The 24,345-nt window shown below is 42.6% G+C and overlaps 1 protein-coding gene across 2 annotated transcripts; it reads right to left on the bottom strand.

Moving 5' to 3' along the window:
• Window positions 1-240: 240 nt before the first annotated feature.
• Window positions 241-19,510, bottom strand: UBE2U (ubiquitin conjugating enzyme E2 U). 2 transcript variants are annotated; one of them, XM_026111605.2, is made up of 10 exons: window positions 19,314-19,510; window positions 18,802-18,883; window positions 18,293-18,385; window positions 14,855-14,952; window positions 13,743-13,869; window positions 12,457-12,538; window positions 9,634-9,722; window positions 7,985-8,069; window positions 4,351-4,463; window positions 241-2,019 (listed from the first exon to the last, which is right to left on the bottom strand). In XM_026111605.2, exons 1-10 carry the CDS (start codon window positions 19,377-19,379, stop codon window positions 1,883-1,885), a joined length of 972 nt encoding a protein of 323 aa, XP_025967390.2. In that variant the 5' UTR covers window positions 19,380-19,510; the 3' UTR covers window positions 241-1,882. The 2 variants fall into 2 exon arrangements, with proteins under 2 accessions (XP_025967390.2, XP_064372383.1); XM_064516313.1 differs by lacking the exon at window positions 4,351-4,463 and having other exon boundaries at window positions 1,862-2,019.
• Between the last annotated feature and the right edge of the window lie 4,835 nt (window positions 19,511-24,345).

Below are 24,345 nucleotides of genomic sequence, written 5' to 3'. Positions count from 1 at the left end.
CATTTTGTGTCCTTTGCCTGCCGATTATGAACAACACTTTTGGACCATGAAAGTGTATTAACTTTTCCAGATGTAAATGTGTAAGTCTACGCGCAATGCATCCTCGTGCCTTGTTTACCAAACTCCTAGTTACACTCCTTGCTCAAATAAAGCAAACCTCAGATTCCAACAGAGGTAAACATGTATGTACACATAAAACACACAAGATTTAACAATTCCTCATGTGTTAGAAGGCTAATGTGAAGATTTTCTTCGAAAAGTGAGTTTATTGATAAGTTCCAGAGGTCCTGCTTTGCTTTACAAATAGTACAGTGTTCCCAGAGGATGACCAGACCGGCTATGAACATTTAAGTGCATCACAGAAACAAATCCTGTTCGGAAGGACTTACTGCCCTCGTAGATAACACAGGTCAGTGTGAAGGAAGTCTCAGAAAGGTGAAATGACTTGTCCATGGCCATGTCCTAGCAGCACAGCTGTGGACAGGTGACACATGACCCACCCTTCAGTCCTGGCTCTTTTAGAGACTCTTGCAAGCACTGCAGTACATATGTGCCTCACAGTTTTCAATGTTTTTATTCTTTCAGGACCAACTTGAGGAAAAGATTACTCCTACAAGTGGGAAGCTAAGGCAGGGAGAGGCTTGTGACTCACCAAATCGTAAGATAACTGCTGTTACAAAGCAATTTCATGTGGGTTTCTCACGGCCCAAGCTAGCACTCCGTCAGGTAGAAGATCCTGCCAGGCCACACATAAAACACACCGTGGAGCAGCCTTGCTTCATTCCAGCTACCCCGTCTACTGTGTCAGCTAGAGCACAGCTTTCAGAGGTCTGACATTCGTATCTTCTTTATCTCTAAATACTCAGATAATAAATATTCTTAAAGTCTAATCACACAACAGACATTTCTAATGGATTCCTACACCAAAGTACTTGCCTCTTTCACTGCTATGCTTCAGTCCAACATGTTTTTTTTTTTTCCCTAGGACACAGTGTGCAAGTATTAAAATGCACTTACATCTCTCCTGAGGCAATGTGCAGATGTGTTAAAAGGGCAGTGACTTGAAGACTGTAAAAACGTATTTCTTTTGTAATCTCAAAGACCTTCTGTGAATGTGATTCTGCAGTCTTTAGGACAGCATGCCGCTTGTTTGATGAATGAGAGTGTCTGGCTAGTTCTTGAAACGTGAGTCTGGATCCAAGCCATATGAATCCTAACTATCCTGTCTACCTATGTGTCATTCGCCCTTTTTATACGTCTCAACACAGCTGTGTGAATTACTTGGTGATGGCGACAATGGATAAGCCAGGAAGAGTTAAGAGACATGTACAGTTCTTTTAGGAGAAATGCCACATCCACACATTTCACATCCAGTAATGTAAGTGAACACTGTCTCACTGCCCGGAAGAACACAGGATCTGATTTAAGCTTGGAGTGAAAAATTAGCATTGCTGGATTTAGATTCCAAACACAACCATAGTCTGATATAAGCAATAGCATCTTCTCACTCAATAGATCTTCTCTCCTGTGCAGTCAAAGCTAGATGCTGCTTCACAGCTGTTGCTATACCTTGCTCTAGGCCCTGTACAGGTTAGAATACCTAAAAATAGCAAGCTATTTAGGTAGTAAGATCCAAACAATTACACAGCAACAAACCACCAAGTGCAATTGGGAGGCACAAATACTGGTGAAAAGCCATGCTTGCACAGGCAAAACAGATTCTTGTTCCATTTCTACTCACCCTCTAACTGAAGCCAATAGCGCCACGCCAAAAAGACCAAGTCACAACTAAAGATTTGCCTGATAGGAACGGTATAAAAATTCATAGACTGTTTAAAAAATAATACAGTACTTGCTTATCTGTATATACAATTTCTCTGATTTAATCCTCTAATCTTTTGTTAGACAGAGTGTTAGTCCAAGCTACTAGACTGTCGACTTCCTTCTCCCATAGCTCTTCTTGGTTATCATGTCCGTCTTCATCCACTGTTTGCCCTTCTGATGGGAGGTCAGGCACATCTGTGGTTTGAAACACGAGAGAGGATTAATAATGACTGAAGAAAACTCAGGACAGCAGGCAGAATAGAAAGGAGGCTTCCAAAACGGGCCAAATCATATTTTTCAGTTTAAATGCAGATCTGAATTTGTCATAATACAAGGAACTGCATCTGCTGGGAACGCATACGGAACATGGGGCTTGACATGCACTATAAATAGCAAGTATTTGCATAACAAGTTGCAGAATAATGTAATAAACTACATTTTTCCATCTGCCGTTGACAGTTCTGCCTGAAATCTGGCCACTAATCCATTTAAACTAGAAATACACATATTCTTCCAAACTATTCTGGACAACTGCTTTTTAACCTATCATATAAAGTTTCTTTCTGTCTCAGAGCCTGAATACCACAATGTTCTGTTCTGAATGAGTAAAATAACCTTTCTACCACTCCCATCATTACCAATATTAACAATTCTGTCAGCAGGATTCCCATTTGCTCTTTTATAGCTCTAGGACTCTGCTGTGCTAACAGTATTATAATTTGTTTTTGTCAGTTAAGTAAGCCCATATGCCCCTAAGACAAACAAGGAACAGATTTATTGAGAAATATGGTGCTATTTTTAAACATTTTTTCTGACTAATTTGCAGCCAGTTAGTGATGTCATCTACTTTGAATGCTAGAAAATCACAATGCTCCAAACCACTAAACTCTTGTTTTGTATGCTGTTCTAAAAAAAAAAAAAAAAAAAAAGTGTGGAAATTTATGTGCAAAACATGCAGCTAAACTCTTTGAGGCTGTGCAACAATGGTCAATACTCTTACCAAGTATTTGTGAGATATTTTGTTTCTAAGGTGCTGGCAAAAATGTCTGTTTCAATGTGTCATCCCTTTTCTTTCCTAGCAGAGGCTTGGTAAGTAAAACACTGAGGCTTATAAGGAAAAATGCAATATAAAGACAGTGTAACCGAACTACAGAGATCACTGTCCAGCCATGTGTTCCCAATAAACGGCCTCCCCTGTCTGTTGTACAGACAACTTTAAGTCCTGCCCCTTCTGTTACTGAGTAGGAAAGGTTCAAGCTGCAGCGATTTGCTGTGCAGGATTTTGCAAAAGTCTTTTTTCAGTCTCTTCAGTCAAAAACCGGACATTTCAGATCTTCATGCAACAACTGGCTGCAGTTCCCTGAAGCTAAAGCAAGTGGGGGACTGGGTGGAGTGAGCAGCTCTGTCATGGCTCCTTAACCCCTCAAATTACAGCAGCAGATATATCCCAGCTCTGCTCCGGCATGTCGGGAGCAGTGCTAGGATAGGGCTCTTTCGCTCAGCGTCACAGACGCCCCACGTGCCTATCACCTGCGTGGCTTGGGCAAAAAAGGAAAGATTTTCCTGTTACCATGTACAGGCTCAGTGATAAGAAAAGCTCCTGGTAAGAAAACCTGGTCCCAATATTCTACTTTTTAAAAATACATTTAGACATGGAGTCATTTGAAACAAAAAAAATCTAATGCAGTATTATTTGGGCCTCTGATGATCTGATATTATATCAATTTCAGGAGGTGTTATTTTGGAATAAATATTGGGTCAACGTGAAACATATCAGCAACACTATGAAGACTCCTTGTCAGCAGATGAGGATAAATCATTGGAGAGCCATTAACAGTGCTCCCCTGAAGTAATGAATATTTAAAACCAATATGCAACAGCTGTAATTCAACAGTACCTCCACATACCAACTTTACATCTGTTCTTTCTTTTTTGGGGGGGGGAAAAATCTTTAAAAACAAAACCTTATGACAATAAAAAATGTGTAACCCACCTCCTGACTTGAGATATTTAGAAACCAACTCTCCTTTCGTTTATATCACCTTTATTTTGGTGAAGCTTCTACATATTTGAGTTGACCCGGATTTTCTTCAGTTAGTAGAGAAAAATCAACCTTACAAACACTAGCCAAAACATAATCCACTGCAAGGTTTAGAGCAGGCTCCTAGTCGATTCTCACCAAAGGGAAGTTCATATGTTGCTAACATTTATACTTCTGAATAGACAATATTGAAGAAATAATCTGTGACCATTACTAATATGCTGGTGATCTGGACGTGAATTTACAGTGACATTGATTTTCTTCCATGAAGTCTGGTTCTGCCCACCATTTCCAACACAATTTTTTCCCTTGGGTGGAATCACAGTTATATCCACAAATGACATGATTATAATACCTGATTCAAGACTCATGATAACATTAAATTACAATGAAGGTGTGACAGATTTACACTGGAGAAAGAAAGGGGAAAATCATGTCATATATATTCATAGGAAGGACTAATTTATGTGGCACCAATTCTTTACCTGGAGACTGGCAAAACTGGTAGTTTTCTAGATCAATTCTGCTCATGTCAGAGAGTCCTCCAGCTGCCTGTCTCCTTTGCTTTCTGATGAGCTGAGAGATGATAGCAGTGCAACTGTAAGCAAAAAATGTAACCTGAAGGATGAAATCAATTTAGTACACACTTGCCTAAGGCAATTGTATATAAAAGGCAAAATGACTACTTCAGCTGTGATTCACTTCAACGAGCACTCACAAAAAGCATTAGGAAGCAGAGCTGAGCAGGAGGTTTCTGAAGGAATGTGTTGGACTTTTGGTTTTGCTCGTGAACCAAACTTCAGGAACACACAGACACACAGACATCTAATCACACAAATAACTGTAAAAGTCCTATTAAGGCATGCTGAAGTTAATGGCCAGGAGTTAATTGCAGAGTTGTCAATTTTGAAGATAATTTTTTGGCAAGAGCTTTGCTGGCTCTTTACTAGACCGCTGAACACCTTTCAGGACTGAGCCTCACAAGGGTATAAGATGGACTGAAACAACTTACATTTTCCAAAAGAAGAGAAAAATGAAAGGTAACTAAGAGAAAAACAGAGAAAAATGAACTATGCTGCTGGTATCCTAACACATCAGAAATGTGAGGTGATACTAACAACATATGTACACAAAAATTTGTTTTTATCACATGATATAGTTATTAGGCTTGCCACATCCCTTTCAGTTTTAGCAAATAAAACAATCTTGTCTTCTATTTTTAATTTGTTAAACAAAGAGTGCAAGTCCAAAAAGCAGTCGTGTACTAGGGATGAAATAGTACAAAAGAGGGATTAAATACAATCCTGAAAAATAGCTTGTGTCCTCCATTTTCGCTCCCCTTCAATGAATTACTATTATTCAGTTTGACTTCCCATTGCTTCTCTGCTGCAGTGTCAAAATATAGCTGGGACTGGGAGATAAAACTGCTGAAGTAAAAAATTTCAGAGACTAACATCCTTTAAAATACAGGCCAACCTAATAGCTTGCCTAATACCTGTCACTCTGCCTTGGCTTTTAGAGGATATTTTTTATGTTCACATATTCTGGAACATACGAATTATCTGTAGTGGGGGAAAATGTTTCCTAGATATGCTGCTGTTAGTCAGATGGGATTTAATTTATCCCTAACGAAACAAAAACAGATACTCATCAAAACAGAGCGTCCGCTCGTTGCAGTCTCTTTCCAGCCACAAGATGGCATACCAGCTTTTAGCATGCAATAAAGTATCAGGACTTCTGTTTTTCAGTAGCTTGGCAAAATATGTATACAAATTCTAACTGTATATTCTTTACCATCTTATCCTAGCAGCACTGGTTGTTAGAGAGCACAAGGCAGTTAATCCATGTGCTGAGAGTGCCTGGTATATCAGACAGGGAAAATGAAGCAGCTCTAAAAGATCCCAGTGCATTCCTGCTGTGCACATTTTTGCTGGGTAGATTTCATAGCACCCATGAATGAGCGCGAGAGCTCCCAGGAAGAAGCAGACCTGCAGTGAGACTGCTTGCCAGGAGCTGGGAGCTCGGGCTTCTGGTCCTTCCTTGGTCACCAGAATGCCCACATCATGGTTGTAAGCATAGCTGCTGCGGAAATATTTCGGTTAGCTGTAAACTAGCTGGTAGCATTGCCTGCAGAATAGCATGCCCGGCCATTTGGATATTCACTTAGCTTCTCAGATGGCTTTTGCAACCTATGCTGAACCTCGGGTTATGATAGCCACACTCCTGGGAGGTCTCCTGCCACTACCTCAGGTCAAGGCCGGCACAAACCATAGCCACTGCAATGGAGACGTGCCCACTGCCAGCTCCTCTCCACTCCCCTCTGCTTGTTCAGAAAGCGCTCTGAAAACGTGCTTGTGGTTTTATTCTTCTTATCCCTCCACAGTGAGTGCATTTGCGTCTCTCACTGTCAGAAAACAAACCCACAGTCTCTACTGCCACTGCTTAAGGGCTGCTTCAAGATCCGCACTGCTTCTCACCCTACGCGTCTTGAAGTTCATTATATTACAGTCACGTCTTTACACGTTGCACCTTCACATTTCCCTGTGTTTCACCATTATTGCTGTACCAATACCCAGCCCTTCCTAGGGATGATGTGAAACAAACTGCTCGTTAGGCCAGGACAAATCACCAGCCCCTGCAGGCTCCCACCCACTTAACGAAGCAGCAGTTGACTCGGTGCCACCGTAATTAGTGAACATGTAAAAACACAACGGGGCAAGCGGCTCACAGTAATGTTAACAACACATTATACAAAACCAAGCTGTATTTCATATCTCTTTTATAGAAGTAATTGCATTTAGAGATTCAATTTCATGAAGAAAATATATTTAAGCATGAACATTTGCTTTATTACATAACTGAAATTAAGATTTCTTCTACTGCACTTATGTCAGCAGATTTTTGGCCTCTTTCCTCTCTAATCCCATGCCAGGAGTTAAGAACAGACTGCAAGCTTTAAAAAACAAGCATGTTTTGTGAGCTGTTTGCAATTGAGAAAAAAAAAAAGCAAAATGAGAGGCAACGCTGTGTTTGAACCTGCAGCTGAACGTTTGGACCTGCCTTTGATCAGCCAAACCCGGCAGTTCAAAGGCAAGAAGCAAGCTGTTGAAAGCACATTACCTGCTGCCACCAGGTAGCACCGAGATGGGCCCAAAGCACAGCGCGAGCCGTCTTTTCCCCACCAAAATCGGAAAGTTCACCTTCCTCTCCAGTTCTTATGAATTTAATATGAAAAAATCGCTACAGCTGGAGATGGAGACACCATCCCGAAACAGCTCCAGGTTGCCTCAGCGACACGCACAAAAAGGGGCGTTCGAAGCATTTTCTGTGTTCGTGTAGGCTGCTGTGCCACTACATGATGAAACAATTATCAAACATATAAAACAAAGGAGTTCTGTTAAGGGAAATAAAACAAGGAAGCCGTGTCAAAGGATAATTAACCCTATAGTCTAGAGGCTTCTCGTGAAAGAAAAAATTCCTCCTAATTTGAATTCAGGACTTGCTGTCCTTCAGATTCAATGAAGCAGTCCTTTTCTTTCTAATTGATGTTGAAGACAAATGGGATTCAAAGTGAAAAGGCATTTTTTGACCTGCTATAGAGTTACCAGAGAAGAAATAAAACGTAAGAAAACTCCAGTTACCTACGAGACATGAGGCAGTCTCCTGGCTTTGCAATTTCCCTAATTTTTTTCCACAAACTAAGTCACAGGAAAACTCAAGGGTAAAATTTTAAGAACCTTGATCACAGCTGCACCTAACCTTAAGTATCAGCAACTCCAATGATTTCATCCAGTTAAACCGAGGGAGAATTTGTCCCAGGAAATCCGAGCAGTGTTTGGCAGGGAGGGTCTCCTTTCTGAGCAGTGCTCTAGTAAAGCTACCAGGTTAGACAGCATCCTCCTGGCTACGCGTGCTCTTCCCTCCCAACCTGCCCCAGAGCAGCCATGCTCACAGGGAACACTTGGCTTAAGGGGTAAAATTTAAGAGAAGATGAGAAGTGCTACAACTTAAGGACACAGAGGGACAAACACGCAGAGTCTGAAAATATCATCACACCCATATATTGCTGCTGCATTTACAAAGACCCCCACATGTAAATGTGCAGTGATTTAAACTTACGTATCCTTATCCCAGTCTTCTGTTCCTTTCTCATTTTTTGCCTTCCAGCCACAGTAGTTCCCTATGGATTCTGGCTCCTCAAAAACTAAAATGGCACAATTACAGAAAATTATATTTAGAGAGAATTTCATACTAACCACTAAATTATCCAAAAGTATATAAAACAAATTATAAAACTATTATATTTTGTTGTCAATATTTCATTGCATTGTAAGTCACTATGGATTTTGCTATGCATTTCAGTGAGGCTGGTTCAGGACCCAACCAACGCACAGCTGAGCACTGTTATTGCATACAGACTCCATGCTGCAACTCTGATCTCACCTCCATGGTGGCAAACTCAAAGGGACTCCATCGAAATCACCCTGACACCTTCTAGCAGAGTTTACAACTCAATTTGCCCGCTTACACTTAAGGGGGAGGCCACACTGCACACACGCGATTAAAGCACTGTCAGTCTCCTCTGTTTGTGAACGGACTAGTTGGGCTGCCAAAAAACTCCTCCCCAGGCTCCGAGACACCTGCGCTGGCTCTGTGCAGGCCAGAACAGCCTGTGCTCCTCAGCTCAGGCCCTGCACCACACAAAAGCAGCTCTGAAGCCACTGGAGGATGCAAGGAAGGGCAGCTGCTGTTTTTCCGAACGATGTCCCTGCACCAAAGCTCTGCAGGATCTGTGCTGCCAAGGGAGCTCAGGCTGTCTCCATAGGCTCTCACGTGAATGGACCTGTTCAAAGACCTCTGCATCCGTGTGTCTAGGGAAAGGAAAGGGATGAATGATCTGCTCCCTTTGGTCTCTGCAATACCGCTTGGACACACTGCTTCTGAACCCCAGCTAGTTCCGTTGCTAAGTTCTCCTGCAACCAAATGCACTGGGGACTGCAGCACTGGAGCTCCAGAGGCAGCTTTGTCAGGAGCTACGTGGACATAGCAGCGTCTTATCATTTTTTCCTTTACTTGTGTTGCTTTGGCTTCCTCACCCTTCATTACCCCCCCATCTCCAGAATAACAGAGAATTGGTTAGATTTGTCTTATTCATAGTGCACTGCAGAACTGCCATGGAGTTGCATGGCAGGAGGAAAACAGAAAATGTGGATTGCCTGCCATGTTTTGCATACAATATAACAAATAATAATATTGTGGTTAAATATATCACAGTTAGTGATTTAGGTACAGCAAAATCCAGCAGTAGAACGTTGCCTTCTTATCAGATGTTCTCGAAGACCAGAGCTGACATAGATACTTTCCTCATCGCCTCGGGATGTTTTAATACTTGCAATTAATGACTCCTCGACATCATGCTGTCCAATTCAAACTCAGATTTCCACCACCCTCCCCAGCCAGAAAGGATAATCCCTGACTGGAAGGCCTTCGGGGCAAGGGCCATCCCTTTGCCCTGGGTTTGTACGATGCCAGACTCCACATCATATAACAAAGGCCGACCTCCAGTAGGGGTGAACCTCCACGGCTGTCCTGACACATGTGAGTTCACATCAACACATAATCTGACTGTGAATTCTGGACACCTGAGGTCTGAGGCTTGCAAAAACAGCCTGAACTCAGTCAGAATTGTTACACTAGCACAAATCTGGCGCGAGGACAGCAACAAGTCCATTATGTTCAATTTTGCTAAAACAGGCATATCATCTTACATGAGTCTTTAAAATGATCTCTTGCTTTTGATGTAGCTATTCTAGACCACGTCCTGTGGTAATCTTCAAACGAAATTCTCCTAATCCCTCTGAAAACATAAATACAGAACAAGGGAGGAGTTTCTGGCAATTATAGAATTTGTTAGTTAACACAGACATTCATGTATAGCTTTCACAAAAGAACAGAATGAATTAAGTGGATTTAAAACTCTTACAGTATTAATGGCTGAGAAGTGACAGAACAAAATAGGTGCAGAAAGCTCCAACAAACCCAAGAGGAATGCCTTCCACGAGAAACTGATATGTCTGCTTGTTACCACTGTCAGAAGCAAACACAAAGATTATTTTAATATTCTGTCCTTCCCTTCTACTCCAAGAAAAAAAAATATTGTTTAAAGTTGATTATACAGCAAATCTTATTAAGGGAAGAAATGTTTTTTTTCTATTGGGAAGAGTTTTGTAAAATCCACTTGGTATTTCTGCATGAGTTTTCTGTCTTAGTTTCAAAGTTACTACACAAATATTCAAAATAAATGAAGCAAAGTAGCTACCGAAATATGATTCCTTTATGGTTCATCACACTGCTGCTTGGGCTAGTCACATAGTAGGCCTTGTTCCACCTCAGTTACACTCTATACCTACTTTATCTTTCACTAAATCATGTGAGAAAAACCACAACCAAAGTAAGGTAAGGCAATCTTCAGTTTCGTGACAGCTTAGGAGTCCGAGTCGGTGCCGCCCTGAGCCCATCCTCTCCCGCGCTTTTGTCCACACATTCCTATCCCTCCCCAGGGTTCATCTGATCCTGCGGTGAACTGAGAGGGAAGCCATCAGAAAACTAACTAAGAAAAAAGTATCGTTTTCTCCTAGTTTGGCTTCCTGAATTGGGACATCGCAGGGTCAGGTGGGCACCAGTGTTGGTGTTAGGGAGGGCGCAGGACCACAGACATTTTAGAGAGGTTTAAGCTTATCTCATGGAACTTCATTCTTTAATCTTTTTACAGGCGTCACATTGGTTCTTCTCATCTCCTGGAACATCTGTCTGCAAAGAAATCCCAAACCCTCCCGGCTCACACCCCAGCCCCCATGTGTCTTATCATAATTTTACCATTGACTTCATGAGATCAGATTTTTGATTAAATGTGTGTGCACTCCAGAGTACAGCAAGAAAGAAGTTCCCAAGGCTCAACTGTCCCAGAACCACTGTGCCTATGAAAGCAGAGGAAATACTTGTTCTCCTGCCTCAATGGGTCTGGCTGAAGACCGCGGCCCCATCACCATACAATTAATAGCTGTCAAGGGCACTGAAAGCCAGCACTGACCACTTTACTAAATCCCATCTTGAGACACTTCTTTTTAACAACTCAGAACGCTGAAGAATTCTTTAGCGAGATCTTTTTACGGGCAGGAGGAAAATTAAAAATTGCATCCCCCTTACTGGCCTCCGCCAAAAACCTGGCAAACTTGCACGAGACTTGTCTACTCCTTGCGGCTAGCCAGCATTGTCTGACTTGGCGCCCTCCTAAAGCTCTGCATTATCTCATTCTTATTACTCCTGCTTCTATAAAAATAATTGATTGGGGAGGGGATTAAACTGTATACAAAACATATCAGGCCAATGTAATTTTATATATAACAAAACAAGGAGATTGAATCACTGTCTGAATTATGAAATCCCCTGTGGTTCCTCTACTGTCTATTATCTTTCAGGAAGTAACAATGAAAGTGAGAGGAAGACACTAGTTATGAAAAAACATGGGCTCTTGAGCTCGGTGATGAACATTATTTTTGTCTCTCTGATATCCTTCCAACCTCCCTTGCCATTGTAGTCCTGTAAAATGTCAAAAGCTGCTTGCCAGAGGCCTTTTGCTTTCAGCAATATTTGAAGCTGTGTCCATAAAAGGAAACAATTCCATTATGGATCTCGATTCCCTTCCATTCCACACTTAAAACTTGTGATGAAAACAGTGGAAGTTGTATATGAGAATGTTAGGAAAGACTAGATCAGCAATACTCTGAGGAAAAACAGAGGCTATTTGTTTGTGGTTTGCAGTCGCTCTGATTCTGTACCTACTGACATTCGGGAAAAAAATTCTACAATGAAATCCTGTTTCCACCAAAGTGAATCAGAATTTAACTTCAACAGGGCCAAGATTTTACCCTTACTGTCTCAGACACATCTCCATTACTAGAGTCTGGAAATAGCATGAGTTCAGAATCCACTGCACTACCATTACAGGGGCTGAGAACTTCTTGTCCTTAAGAAAACTGTCAGCAGGCCAAGTACTGCCAAATTCTGGAGGGAGGCAAAAGCAACTGAACTGAGAAAAAGAATCTGGCTCCATCTGCTAGTCTGAAAGCTAGCTTCAGAAATATTTCAACCGTGATGCCATGTACAACCCTAGAAGTACAAAAAGAAATACATCATAAAAATGAACTGGTATTTTTTTAGAGTAAATTCACTGGTTTCCCTATGCTATTTAATAATATAATAAATGATCTTAAAATATGTATTGCCTGAAATAAATGCCATTGATTAGGTCAAATAAAAATATCACTTGGCCCAACAACGACAAATTTCCTGGCTATGCTCCTATAGGCGAAGAACTTGTTTCATTTAGGAACAAGAGTTACTGGCAGTAGCTGGGAAGGAAACTGCTTGCCAAATGTCTCCATAGGAAATTAAATAATTGAGAATATTCAGTAACAGGAAAAAGAAAATAATTGCTCTCTTTAGGATACAGACCCAAAACACTCTGGATTTATGCTGTTTTTTTCTGAAATAGTGGCAGTGAAATCAGCATGTTCACTGTAATTTGTTACCTGGCAGAGCCCAGAGAAGACCCTTCAGCTGGCTGGTAAAACTTCAAAGAAGAAACATGATCTTTCTCAGTATGAGGAAGTTCTGCAAAGAAAAACAGGGTCCTTAAAAAAATTGGTCATCTTGGTCCTACATGGTATAAACTGATTCATTTCAGTGGAAGCTGCGCTGACTTTGTAACAAAGGAACTGATCCTCTTTCCCTATCCGTAATAGTCATGTAGGTAAAAAACAGCTATATACGCATTTGAACAGCAATATTGGGTTTGATTGTCCTTTGCATTCAACGCATCTCACTCCATCAATATGTTAAGATAATATGAGAAAGGAAGGTGGAGAGGCAGCTGGCCCACGAGGTAATTATGGTGGCCTTCTGAAAGCAGAGCTTTGCTGCTTGGAGGCTAATGGAGCTTCTCCGTTATCACCAGACTCCAGACACTGGAATGGGCTAAAGCATCCGATTTGTTGCGTAGAAGAAATAAGCACAGGATCCATACCTGCACCCCCCTTCTCCCTGTTGGCACTTATTAAGCAAACTGAGAGAAGACTGCCACAAGTTTTACACTAAATCCATTTTGCCAACTGATCCCTGTAACACAGAATCACTGAGCTCATTCAGCCCGTGTGCTGCAAGCACGACACAAGCATCCTTTAAAAGCCCTGGAGGAGAGCTTGCCCCACCGCGCCGAGAAACAGCATGCCGCTGCTAGGAATCACCAGGGAACAGCACTCCTGGCTAAAGGACTTGTTCAAGGGCCAGACCAGAAGGAATGGCAGAAATGGACTTCTCTGGAGGTGGAGGACTTTTGGGGACTTTCCTTCAGTAGAGAAGGTTTTTTCCTCCATTCCAGAAATAGCTGGGCAGGGGGGGAGGAAGAGACCTGAATGGGGGTTTCTGTCTGCTTCCATCAGATGGCTTGAACGGACAGAGTTTTGTTTTCTGTTTGTTTCCTTGAAATAAAGCCAATATTTGTTGAGTGGCTGTACTATGCTTAGACTGGAGGGTAGAGAAACCAGCTGGTGTGTCAGGGAGAAAATATCAGCACTTCCCGTCTGTTTTATCTCAGCTGCATTCGCCAGAACACATGAATTTCACGGGATCTCATTCATCACTACACCATGTATAAGATGAGTTACCTGAATTCAGGCTTTCAAAACTCTGCTTTATGTTCATTTAAATTATATTATCACTCAGATTTACTGGTTGAAGAGATTTTAGAACCATTTAAAGAGTTTAAAAATTCTTAGCGCTTATTTATGAATAATAAGAAGAAAAGAGACACTGTTACCTTTGGGATGCAGGCTGTTCCTAACACACTGCACAACCATTTGCCTATACAGAGGCATATTGTTTTTCAGCATTTCTGCTGCTTCCGCATTCACTGCATTTTCTGTCACTGGATTTGAAAGCATCACCTAAAGACATATGCACACACATAGGTCTCTAAAACATAAGCCATCGAAACCCTGTTTTCATACTTAGTTGGTAAAATTACATAACCCTACTGTGCTAAACTGGTTGCTTTGTGGCTGAAAGAATCATAGTAGCCTTTTACTTTTTATATTTAAAATTTTTTTTTCAATTTTCCCTTCATTTTTATATAACTCCCAGCAGACAGCCACAAATGACACATGACTTTGCCATTTGTTTTACTCATTATCAATACAAAGCAGTCTGGAAAAACCATGCATACACCTGGGGGAAATTTTCAGTTATGAGAGGACAGTGTAGTACCATTTAAGGTGATGTAAGTGATGATCACTGAGGCTAGAAATGAGGAAGATGGGCAAAAATTGCTCCATGAAAAAAGCTGCATTCATTTCTGTCTTAAAAAAACAAATGTATAAGCAAACAAAAAAAAACAGAGGGGGCAATACATTTGAATCACAGTGGACCAGGTGTCAAAATGAAACTAGACACTCTGAATTACCCCGATCTTAAGACTCATCCCAACACTCTTGATCAAGACTGACAATGTGTAGCTCAGAAATTTAGAAGTTATCAGCTTCTTTAAAACATTTTTCTGAAGTGCAGAGAACTGGGTGGGTATATACCTCTTGAGCAGCAACTTACACAAGATAAAAAAACATAAATCCTAAAGGCCAAAGGAACTAGCTAGCTTGGTCTATCTAAAAATTGGTAACAACTCCAATAATAGTCATTCACTGCATCACCTGTCCTCATAAGAGCTAAGGTGCTTCCCAGTAAACCACTGGTAAATAAACGCAGAAGTGAAAAGAAATGATTCCTGTTTGCAAAAACAACTGGCCCACAAATCATGTTTGCCTAAGCTCTGCACTCAGCCAGGAGTTTGCATTTTAAAATTCACAGCTACCTACATAAAGCATATTTTATTTTTTTTTATAGAGAAGACATGTAAAAGAGTATCTTTTTCCTTACCTGAATAGCAAGTAAAATGTTAGTTATTGTTAACTTTTCTTTCCACTCCTCAGGGTTGTCAAGGAAGTCTATACACGGCCTCCCAGAGCACTGATCCACTGCAGGAAGGGAAAACATTCAGATGTTGTGTAACTTTACGATGAAACAATCTTGTTGCTAGGTACTAAAGGAACTAGATATCACTGCTGTTTGCCCTGTGTATCTTACATTTTCAAATGACTCAAAACCTATCTACAGGCTTCCTGTCTATGGAATCATCTGCATGGTTACAATCCTGATTTTCCTATATATGTCCCATTTTCTTCCCAGAAAAATCTCTCCTGGCAGAAACTTAAAATTTCTACAGTTGTCCAGGATTTGTGGACATCTAATGGCCAGGTTACAGCAACAGCTCAACAACTCCAAGCAGTCTGCAGTATTTCATCCCTGTAAATTTTAATTGCGACTGCACTGATCAAATGAAGAGAGTGTAGGCGGCAGGTCCTACCTGCTGGGTACGTTCACACGTCTAACCCCAGACAGAAATACAGCAACGCTACTGAGCTGATTCATCACTGTTATCTTCCTCATTCTCCCCTGTTCCTTCCGATTTTTTAAGAATCCACACACTCCTCTTTGAGGATCTTTTTAACAGTGTGTCTACATGGTCATTGCCACAGCAATGGGATCCACTGCAGGAAAGCAGAGCTCCACAAGCGAGCTGAGCCTTGCTTCCTTCCCTCCCTGTTTATGGACATCTAGTCCCATCGTCCCCCTTGTACTGGCTGAATTGTCTGAAAAAATATTTCCTCCTTGTACACACTTTCCTTCTTGCTTATAGTTTTCTGTCAGGTTAGTGAGCAAAACTGCCTCACTGGGAGGCCAGAGAAGCCCAAGGACTGGCAAAAGCAAAGTGTCCTCCTCTCCTCCATGGCAAAGAGCTGTTCATTCAACACCATCCACCCGATGTAGCTGCAGCTTAAATGCTCTGGACCACTACAGGAGCAAACCAGGAACTGAGAGCTACCCCCAGCTCGGTGCTTGCCACCTTCTACAAATGCCTTTGAGCAGCATTATTTTGCGGAGCTGAACAACCAGGCATGAAGCAGCCAGCAGTGAATAAACACAACCGCCTTAGAGTCAGCAGCACGAAACACAACATGCAAACCAGGCACTCCCGTATCTCTGCCAGCTGCTGCAACAGCAGAATAAGGGAGAAAAAGCACATGATCCTTCTTTCGGCACCAGCGTGGAACAACCCAGTGTTTGCACCGTATGCAACTATTGCACCATGCACAGCAGCAGCTTTTCTACAGACACAAAGCTGTAGCTGTGTTAAGACTTGATCCTGCTCTGTATATGGTCTGCATATTTTCGGGACTAAGTCTAACTACTAGATAAGAAAATAAATACATAAATTATATTGCAGGATATTAAGTATATTAAAAGAAATTGCCTAAAAAGCAATGTTTGAAAGGAGAATTATTTATATTGCAATGTTGAGCACTCAAAAATTAGGAAACACCAGATTTACGGCTTCTTGTGTAATCTTCATGGCTTGGCTATCTAGGAATGTTAACTTCCTTAGAATTTGAGATGTTGCAGCATAAACTAATGTGCCCACACACAAAAGTGATTTTTATTTCTTTATCCTACGTCTGACCAATCCGATTCCAACTGTCTTTGGAAAAAAAAACAGCTCTCTTTCAGAATAAGGCTTATGCAAATCTATTTTGGAAAAAAAACATTCAATTTCTGGTACTGTGCCCTGCTGTATCAGTCTAGCGTCCAGATCATCTTTAATTTGTGACTTCTCTAATGCTCCCAAGCTCGTTTGCCTGGATTTGACCTCTTTGGAAATGCCAGCACACAGATGTGTACACCCCCTTGAAGGCTGGAATTAATGATGATTTTACACACCCAGAATCCCACCCTCGGTAAGGCAGCTCGGTCACAGAGCTGCTGTCCTTGAACAGCCTGTCCAATCCCAACAGGAGCTACTGGAACCACCAGGCTCTGCAAGCAGCTCTCCAAGTGACAAGGGAGAAGCGGCAGTGACCTTCCCGAGGAAGGAGAGCATCCTCTTCTCAGTGAGAAGCAAGCTCTCGCACTGCTAGCGAACTCAGTACAGATCTCTAAGAATATGAATCTTCCACAGCCACAGCTGTACTTCCGACCGGGGTCCTTACAGCTCTGTATCCCTCTCCCAGCCGTCAGTGCCACTGTGTGGAGTCATGTTAAAAACCTAACTTTTCAGTTTCCTCCTTTTCCTCTAGCAATATCCTCATGGCATTGGCATAGCTATTTTTCAACACATCCACGGCCATCCGGCAAAGCAGCTGCCCATACGCATAGAAAACCATGTTCACAGTAAATGACAGTTCTGTTCACACTGCTCAGCAGTTGTCCCGCTGTACTGTTTCCGCAGGATTAGGCCAAACGAAACATGGTGTGACACAGGAGGAATTATAGCAAGATGCTTGTTTGAGCCAGTGCCCAGACCCAGGCAGTCCTGGTAGATCCTGCCAGGAAGGAGAGGATTTCTGCTCAGAACATTGTATGTTTAGTCTTAAAAAATGCAGAGCCACTGTACAAGAGAAGTGGCTGAAGTAGCACAGCAAAAGTTTAGAAGCAAATTTTTGTGGCAGCAGTATCTAGGTCAGGTATCAGCAGAAACTCAGCCACAGAAACCTGGAATTCAGCAGGAGCTACGCACCAGAACTTTCACCAGATTTTCTAGACAGGATCTGCAGCCCTCCTGCAGTGAGGTGCATACTGGCAGATGCGCTAGGTATCTGCGTAATGTCTACACTGCAGTAAAGATAAAAGAGTGACTCAGTGTGGACAAACCACGATTCTGAATGAGCGCACTTGCAACCCAAATAATACGAAACAGTGTGCTTTCAGAGAAGCTTTTCATACACAACTTCCCTGGGAATTTCCATTAAAAAAAACTGTCATATGCAAAAGTGATAACCTCCCTCAGAGCTATGGCACCACAGACATCTAGCAGTTGAGCTTAGGAATAACTGCTATCAGCAAATGGTAGGAGAATGCTGTTATCTCTTTTACCAGTCGTGGTGCCATAAGAGGAAGGTGACTGTCTCAGCTCCTTCTCTTTCCTACCCCGGGATCTGAAGAGCTCCAGTCCCCTGTGGTCTCACTGTGTGCTGTGGAAAGTTACTGCTAAACCAATGTACATGGAGTCAGCAGGTTCTGCAGAGGGACCTTCAGTTAGACAGGTGAAATGGATCCATCCCGGGGGCGGCCTGAACACGCAAACAAAGATCTAGACACAGGCGAGAATCCTACGCTTGAAGAACTGGACTCTGTTTCTTGAGGCAATCCGAACCCATTCCTGTTTACTAAAGAAATGCTAGTATAAGGAACTGAAATATCAAGTTAAACACTTCCAAAACATCTGAACACGTGGCTAGTGATTTTCCCACAAACCCTTACCGTTGGGATGGAAGGGAATGGTGTTGAACTTAACAGTCGGAGGGACGTCATTGTACTCTTCACTGTATGTCAGTGACAGCTGAAGAACAGCCCCTGTCACAGAAAAAGACATTAGCTGTAAGCCACTGCATTGCATTTATCAAGCAGAGCACCAGATTTATATCTGAGCAGTTTTGCTTTGTTTATTCCTGTGCTCAGCCACATCGTTGTGTGCAGCTTTCTCAATCCCCTAGGAAAACTGCAGCATGAATGAAAAAACATTCATTATGTTAAAAGACCAAAAGCATTTGCTCAGAGATCAGACGTCATATGCTGTGTGTTAAAGACGCTGCACTAAAAACTAGTGTGTTTTTAGTGCTAACTAATAAAAAAAAGCCGACTGGATGCTATTGTGCTCTTAAACCTGCTTTAAGTCTTTTTTAGCAAATCCTGTAGGATGAAACGACAGAAATACATGTGCAAGCTGCACGTGCTATTGCAAATGCTTTGTGTTTAGGTGTACGACAGACCTTCCCAGAGCGAATCCTTGAGGCCCTGGACTTCAGCTAACCACTCCAGGAAGCTATCGTTCACGGGCCTGGCAAAAATGCCCTGCGACGAACGGAAAGAAGATAAATCTCAGCCGTTAAGTACTCATCTTAAAAAAAAAAAAGAAAAAAACACAGGACTAAATGAATCTCTGGAGCTTTCCAAGTTCCTTGCTGCCTGGAAGCACTTCAGAGACAGGGCAGTATGTTACTGAACGCAGTAACAGCAGTGCGGCCCATATCTTCGTGGCAGCGGCCTCTCCGCGACCCGGCTCCCTTCCACCCCCGGGACACCGCAGCGCTTGGCGGTGAAATTTGGGCATCGGCAAGGCGAGAAAGCCAACGCGCCCAAAATGGGGGAACCCAGGGTTTGCTGGAACTGCTGCAGCAGCTCACGGCCCGGGGGGGAGCGGGGGGAGCGGGCCGCGCTCGGCGTCCACCGCCCCCGCCGCCATGTCACGCGGTGCCGCCCCGCCGCGGCGGCCGCTACTCACGAAGAGGCGGGCGGCTCGGTGCTCCCGGTACTCCCGTCCCAGCAGCCGCCGGGCCCGGCAGCACATGATGGCGGCGGCACCGGCACCGGCACCGGGACCCACCGGTCCGCCCCGGCACGGCCGAGCCCGCCCGCCGCCGCGTCCCGGCCCGCGCGTCGCCTAGCAACGGCGCCGCGCCGCCATTTTGTTCACCTGCTGACTGCGCGGCGCGGCGCGGAGGGGCCCTTGTCCTCTTTGTGAGGATTGGGTTTTTCCGGAAAAATCTTAAAAAAAATAAAAGATTTTCTTTCCCCCTCAAGAATGAGGTATTCTGCTCGTCATCTGGCTCCCCCACGGGGAGCAATGCTTCTCCTATAGGGACCCATATAGGGACGGCAGCGTAGAGGCAGCACTTGTGCTGTCTGCAGGTCTGGATCTACCCGAATAAACTCACTTAACTGTTTACACTGAGGGTGACTGCGAATGAGTGTTGTCATGGTTCCTGTTAGTTACTGTTTCAAAATGTTATTGTGCCTTTGTAAACTATGGGAATGAGTCCCGAAAACATCTGAGTGTGTATAAATACATGCACCCGCCTATATAAACACACATACGCAGGTTGTACCCCGAGTACCGCTGCGTTGATAAATGCACGTGCTTCTTGCGAATCTAACAGATACCTCTGTTTTGTTTTAAATTCCACCAATGAGCGAAAAAACAACCCAACGTTTTCTTCGTACAGGCTGCTGCAGGTTGCGGCGTTGGAAAACGTTCCCTTGGTTGTGCCTCAAGGTTGAAATCCTTCACCCAACCGTTGCTGTACCCCTCTGCCGGAGCAGGAAAACAGGTTTTTAGGGCACAAAGCAGCAAATGAAGGCAGTGCCAGGTTGCCGGTTTGGAAGAGACACCACAACATGTTGCACTGTTAAATAACGGACACCACAGATGCTTCTAATAATTCTAGTTTCCAGTCAATTTTCCCTCCTTTGTCTTAAAGGGCTTTTGATGTGCGGTCACAATATTGTCTCTCTCTCCCTGTTTTTAATAATTTTATATTACCTCAGCAATATAACTGTCCTGAAATATACTGAACTTTAATCTCGGAGAGATCAAACAGGGAGAAATACAATGGGATGGCGAGCGGCTGCCTTGGGGGCAGTGCCCTCCCCTCCTGTAAAAGACAGCCCGCGGCGAGATAAAAATTGTTTCTTGGATTCCGGGAACATCCTGTGCGGAAGGAGGAGGCTTGCAAGACCGGCCAGAAAGCCGGCTCGGGGCCGCAAATACATAGCTGTTGGGGCAGCAGCCGAAGGAAAGCATGTGCGGGGGCAGCTGGAGGATGTGGTTCCTGTGACCGCCCGCGTCCCAGCGTCGCCAGCCCTCCGCGGTTCAGCCCCTTCCGTAAGGCTGACAGCGGAGAATCATTCGCCTACTAGCTCTTCACTAAAATAAAAAGCATTGGCTCCGTCTTAGGCAAACTAAAGATCTGGGACAAGGTACAAAAATCACATAATGTAAGCATATTGTGGTGTCTGGGGGAGGAATTGAGGACAATGTTGGTGGGCAGATCTGGTGGGACACAAGAAGGTGCTCCAAGGAGGTGCTGTCCTGAAGCACAGCTCGTGCTGCTTCTCCAAAAGACGCGTGTTCTCCGTTAGCCGAAACCAGACAGAAGCCCGGCTTCCTGGGTTTTCCCACTGAGCCTCTCCAGCTGAGCCAGAGATGGTGTAATTCTGGTCGGCATGCCTGCTCCTTCCATTCCCCGACCACAGAAAGATGATGAATTCCTATTTTAAACAAAATATTTGTTATTGTGGCATACAGTTCAGATACTGTAATTTTTTGGCAAAAAAACAAAACTAGAGCTTTTTTTGTTTATTTTAGCACTTTGGAACTCAAGCCGGTTTAACCTCCTTGGAACGAATGTGTGAGCATGTCTCGTTTTGCTGGACTGGGACCCTGCTTTGTAGCAAACCCTGTACATACCCCAGAGCTGCTTGTGAACTTGGGCTGCAAGACGTGCATTTCTCACAGGTACACACCGAAGCACCAGGGTCCCACCAATATCATTAAAACTCTAAAGACTCTCCAGGAGGTTAAAAAAAAAGCCTAATTCAAACACTACTAAAATAAATGCAAAGACACGCATGGCTTTTAGTGAGTTTTATATCAAGCCATAAGGCACAACAAAAAGATTTTTTATTTTTACAAGATTGGCCTTCCTTTGAGATTACCATCTTCGTCATGTGTAGGCAGCTCTCTTTCATTACCTGCAGCTCTATCAGGTTCATGGTTTTCTAATTAAAATATATGATTTATAACCAGTTATTTTGTTGTATATTTGCAGTTTGAAGTGGAGATACTAAAGTCACAACTACATTAGTGCTTTCGTGCACTGAATGGCTGGTGTGACATGGGCTGGAAGCACAGAGGGTGGCTTAGCCCCTTCTGTGTCTTCCCATTAACAGGAGCCAGTGAGACATTCACGGCCGTATCGCTCCTCTCTTTCTAGTTCGAGCTGTGCCTGGCCTACCTTGAGCAAGCTAGGCCTAACAACACGAGACAAAAGAAATTTCATGTCTTTTGGTCAAATGACTTGATATTGTGAGGAGGCAAAGACAACTTTTAGACATCCCGAAAAGAATGAATTCTGCCAAAAAGCCAAATACCTTTTGATAAATACAGAAACTGGAGCCAACAGATATTGAAGGTACTCATTTCATAGAATTGAGTCCATGGTGAACAGCATGTGTTTGTACTTGAGACAGGTTTTGTATTACCTGACTTACTGTCAGTGAGTGTTTTGAGTTAGGTGGACATTTTAAAGTTCTCCAGGTGAATGTAGGTTGCCGAACAGTATGGGAACAACAAGCAAGTGTGATAGCATGTTGCCAAGCCTGCAAACTGCTTGGATATCCTTATTCATGCAAAGCAAATAATGGATTCCTTTCTGACAATTTCTCATGCTCTGGATAAACATACACTGGTATTTCTGAGTTTTCCAGTCCAAGTTTCTGCATAAGTAGTTCTCTGCTTTACCTTCTGCTTTCAATCCAGAGAACGCACAACCCACTATAATCACTCCTTTGTGGGAACAAAGGCTACAAATCTCCATTTCAGTCTCTGCATTTTGGTCTTTAAATCAGCAAATATTTATTCTCTTTTACGCACATAAAAGCTAACCTGGAGAGAATGAGATTCTCCAGATTGAAGGTTTGCTAAACATTCTTTATTCAGAGTTTTACTTCCAAACCTCTAGAGCTTCTCAATCCATTTTAACATTTCCAACAGTCTTGGCTGTTCTGTCTGTGAAGATAGAAGATACGATGACTCTAATATCCAGCATTAGGAATGTGGAAGGTTCCCTCGTCCTTTATTTGCCATGAAAATAACCTTCATCTGTATGTCTGCATTCCCACCTGAGGAGTAATTTCTTAATTTTTGGCAACATTTATTTTCCACATTATCTAATTGGGTCTTAGAAGATTTTTTTCCTCCTTTTAATTGCTCCCTCATGAATTCCTGCCTCTCTGCTTTAACATTTGTTCCCTGACTGTGATTTCAGCCTCAGGGTTCACAAACTTCACTTGCTGAGAGGGGCAGAAGGGAAGGAAGAGGTCCTCACAGCTGGTCTTACTTCTAACTGTGAATCTGAAAAATATTTTAACCTTCAATATCTAGCTAACTTTGAAAAAAAGGGAAAACTAAATAGAACTGAGTGTGTTTGCATCGTAGCTCCTTTTTTTAACATAAAACCACAAAAATGTGTCAGGGATGACTTCATGACTCATAACCATTGCTGCTCCATTAAGTATGAGCTTACCATTTTCCTATCAGGGTGACTGAAGTATGCAAATTCATAGCGATGCTTACCTACATAAGATGCCAGTCCCATGCATGCTAAATATGTATTGTACTGCTGTGAGAGAGGTTTTTACCTGAGTGTTGCTCATGCTTGTCTTCACAGGATTGAACTGTCTTGTGGCGTTAACATGTTCAGTTGAAATTTGTCCTGCTGGGACCTCTATCACTTGCCCTTCCAACTTGCAGAAACCATCCGTCTAGATGGCTCTTGATAGGTGGTTCCACTGCTTTCTTTCCCAGCATATGAACATATAATATTCCTATGTGAAGAGGGGCCCTCCTGATACTTTTTTCATAAAGTCATTCAGTGAAGGCTGTTGCTTGAAAGTGAAGAGCAAATATCCTGATATCATTGATCTTTATATCTCAATACCTTTTTCAGCCATGCTTTTGCATTAACATCTGTGTGTCAGCCATGGTACAAAGATTCTTATTTCTCTGTTGACTTTATTTACAACATGTTATTTACCAAAGATTTTGCAATAACAGCCTAATGTAAGGACCACAAACTCGACTGGCTGCATATGGTTTCTTTTGTTTCTGAAACCAGACACTTACAAAGTGGCTTACTGACTTTAAATTGGCACTGCTGAAATTTCAAGCCGTTAATGGTATAGGCTAAGAAATCTCCTAATAAAGGACTGGTTAAAAAAAATTGGCTTCTACTTTCTCAATGGGCTTCATGCTTAGGGTGCAAAAGAATTGTTTTCACTGATGTGACTACTCAAAAAAAGTATGCTGGAGCGGATGAGAGAAAAGCTGGATCAAGAATGACAATATTTACTCTATTGAACAAGATGCCAACAGACTGCTACAAAGATATGCGTGTATGTGAGTGAGAGCGCGGTTCTCTAGCCTCTGACTATGTTAATAGCTATGGTTCAGAGAGAACGTCTGATCAAGTGCTGTAAAAATATCTCTGTCCAAAACTAATTTTTTAGCATTTCGGAGTCTGATAACCTGACACAGATATGGAAGTTAATAAGATGTAATTACTGTCTAAATCTTAAGTAAAAACTAAATTTTACCTAACATGTAACGTATTTTCTTTACTGATCCAGACCGAAATTCAATCCTGAGGGAAGATGACATCTCAGATTCATAAAGTATCTCAGTAGTCACTGAAATCCTTACTGTATAATTACTGATAGTTGTTAATATACAAGGAGAGAGTTGTTAATGCACAAGG

This window comes from Dromaius novaehollandiae, chromosome 8 (assembly GCF_036370855.1).
Source record: "Dromaius novaehollandiae isolate bDroNov1 chromosome 8, bDroNov1.hap1, whole genome shotgun sequence".
NCBI classification, from domain to species: Eukaryota; Metazoa; Chordata; class Aves; order Casuariiformes; family Dromaiidae; genus Dromaius; species Dromaius novaehollandiae.
The sequence above is the reverse complement of the archived record's forward strand: the minus strand, read 5'-3'. Positions and strand labels throughout refer to the sequence as shown.

Bases quoted from the DNA above. Each gene is read 5' to 3' on its own strand.
- UBE2U (XM_026111605.2), bottom strand. From the start codon at position 19,379: ATGTGCTGCCGGGCCCGGCGGCTGCTGGGACGGGAGTACCGGGAGCAC. The intron at 4,464-7,984 runs GTAAGTTTAAAT...TTTTGCTTACAG, and splicing joins GAAGACTGGGATAAGGATAC to TTGCACTGCTATCATCTCTC. The intron at 2,020-4,350 runs GTAAAGAATTGG...TTCAAACCACAG, and splicing joins CCAGTTTTGCCAGTCTCCAG to ATGTGCCTGACCTCCCATCA.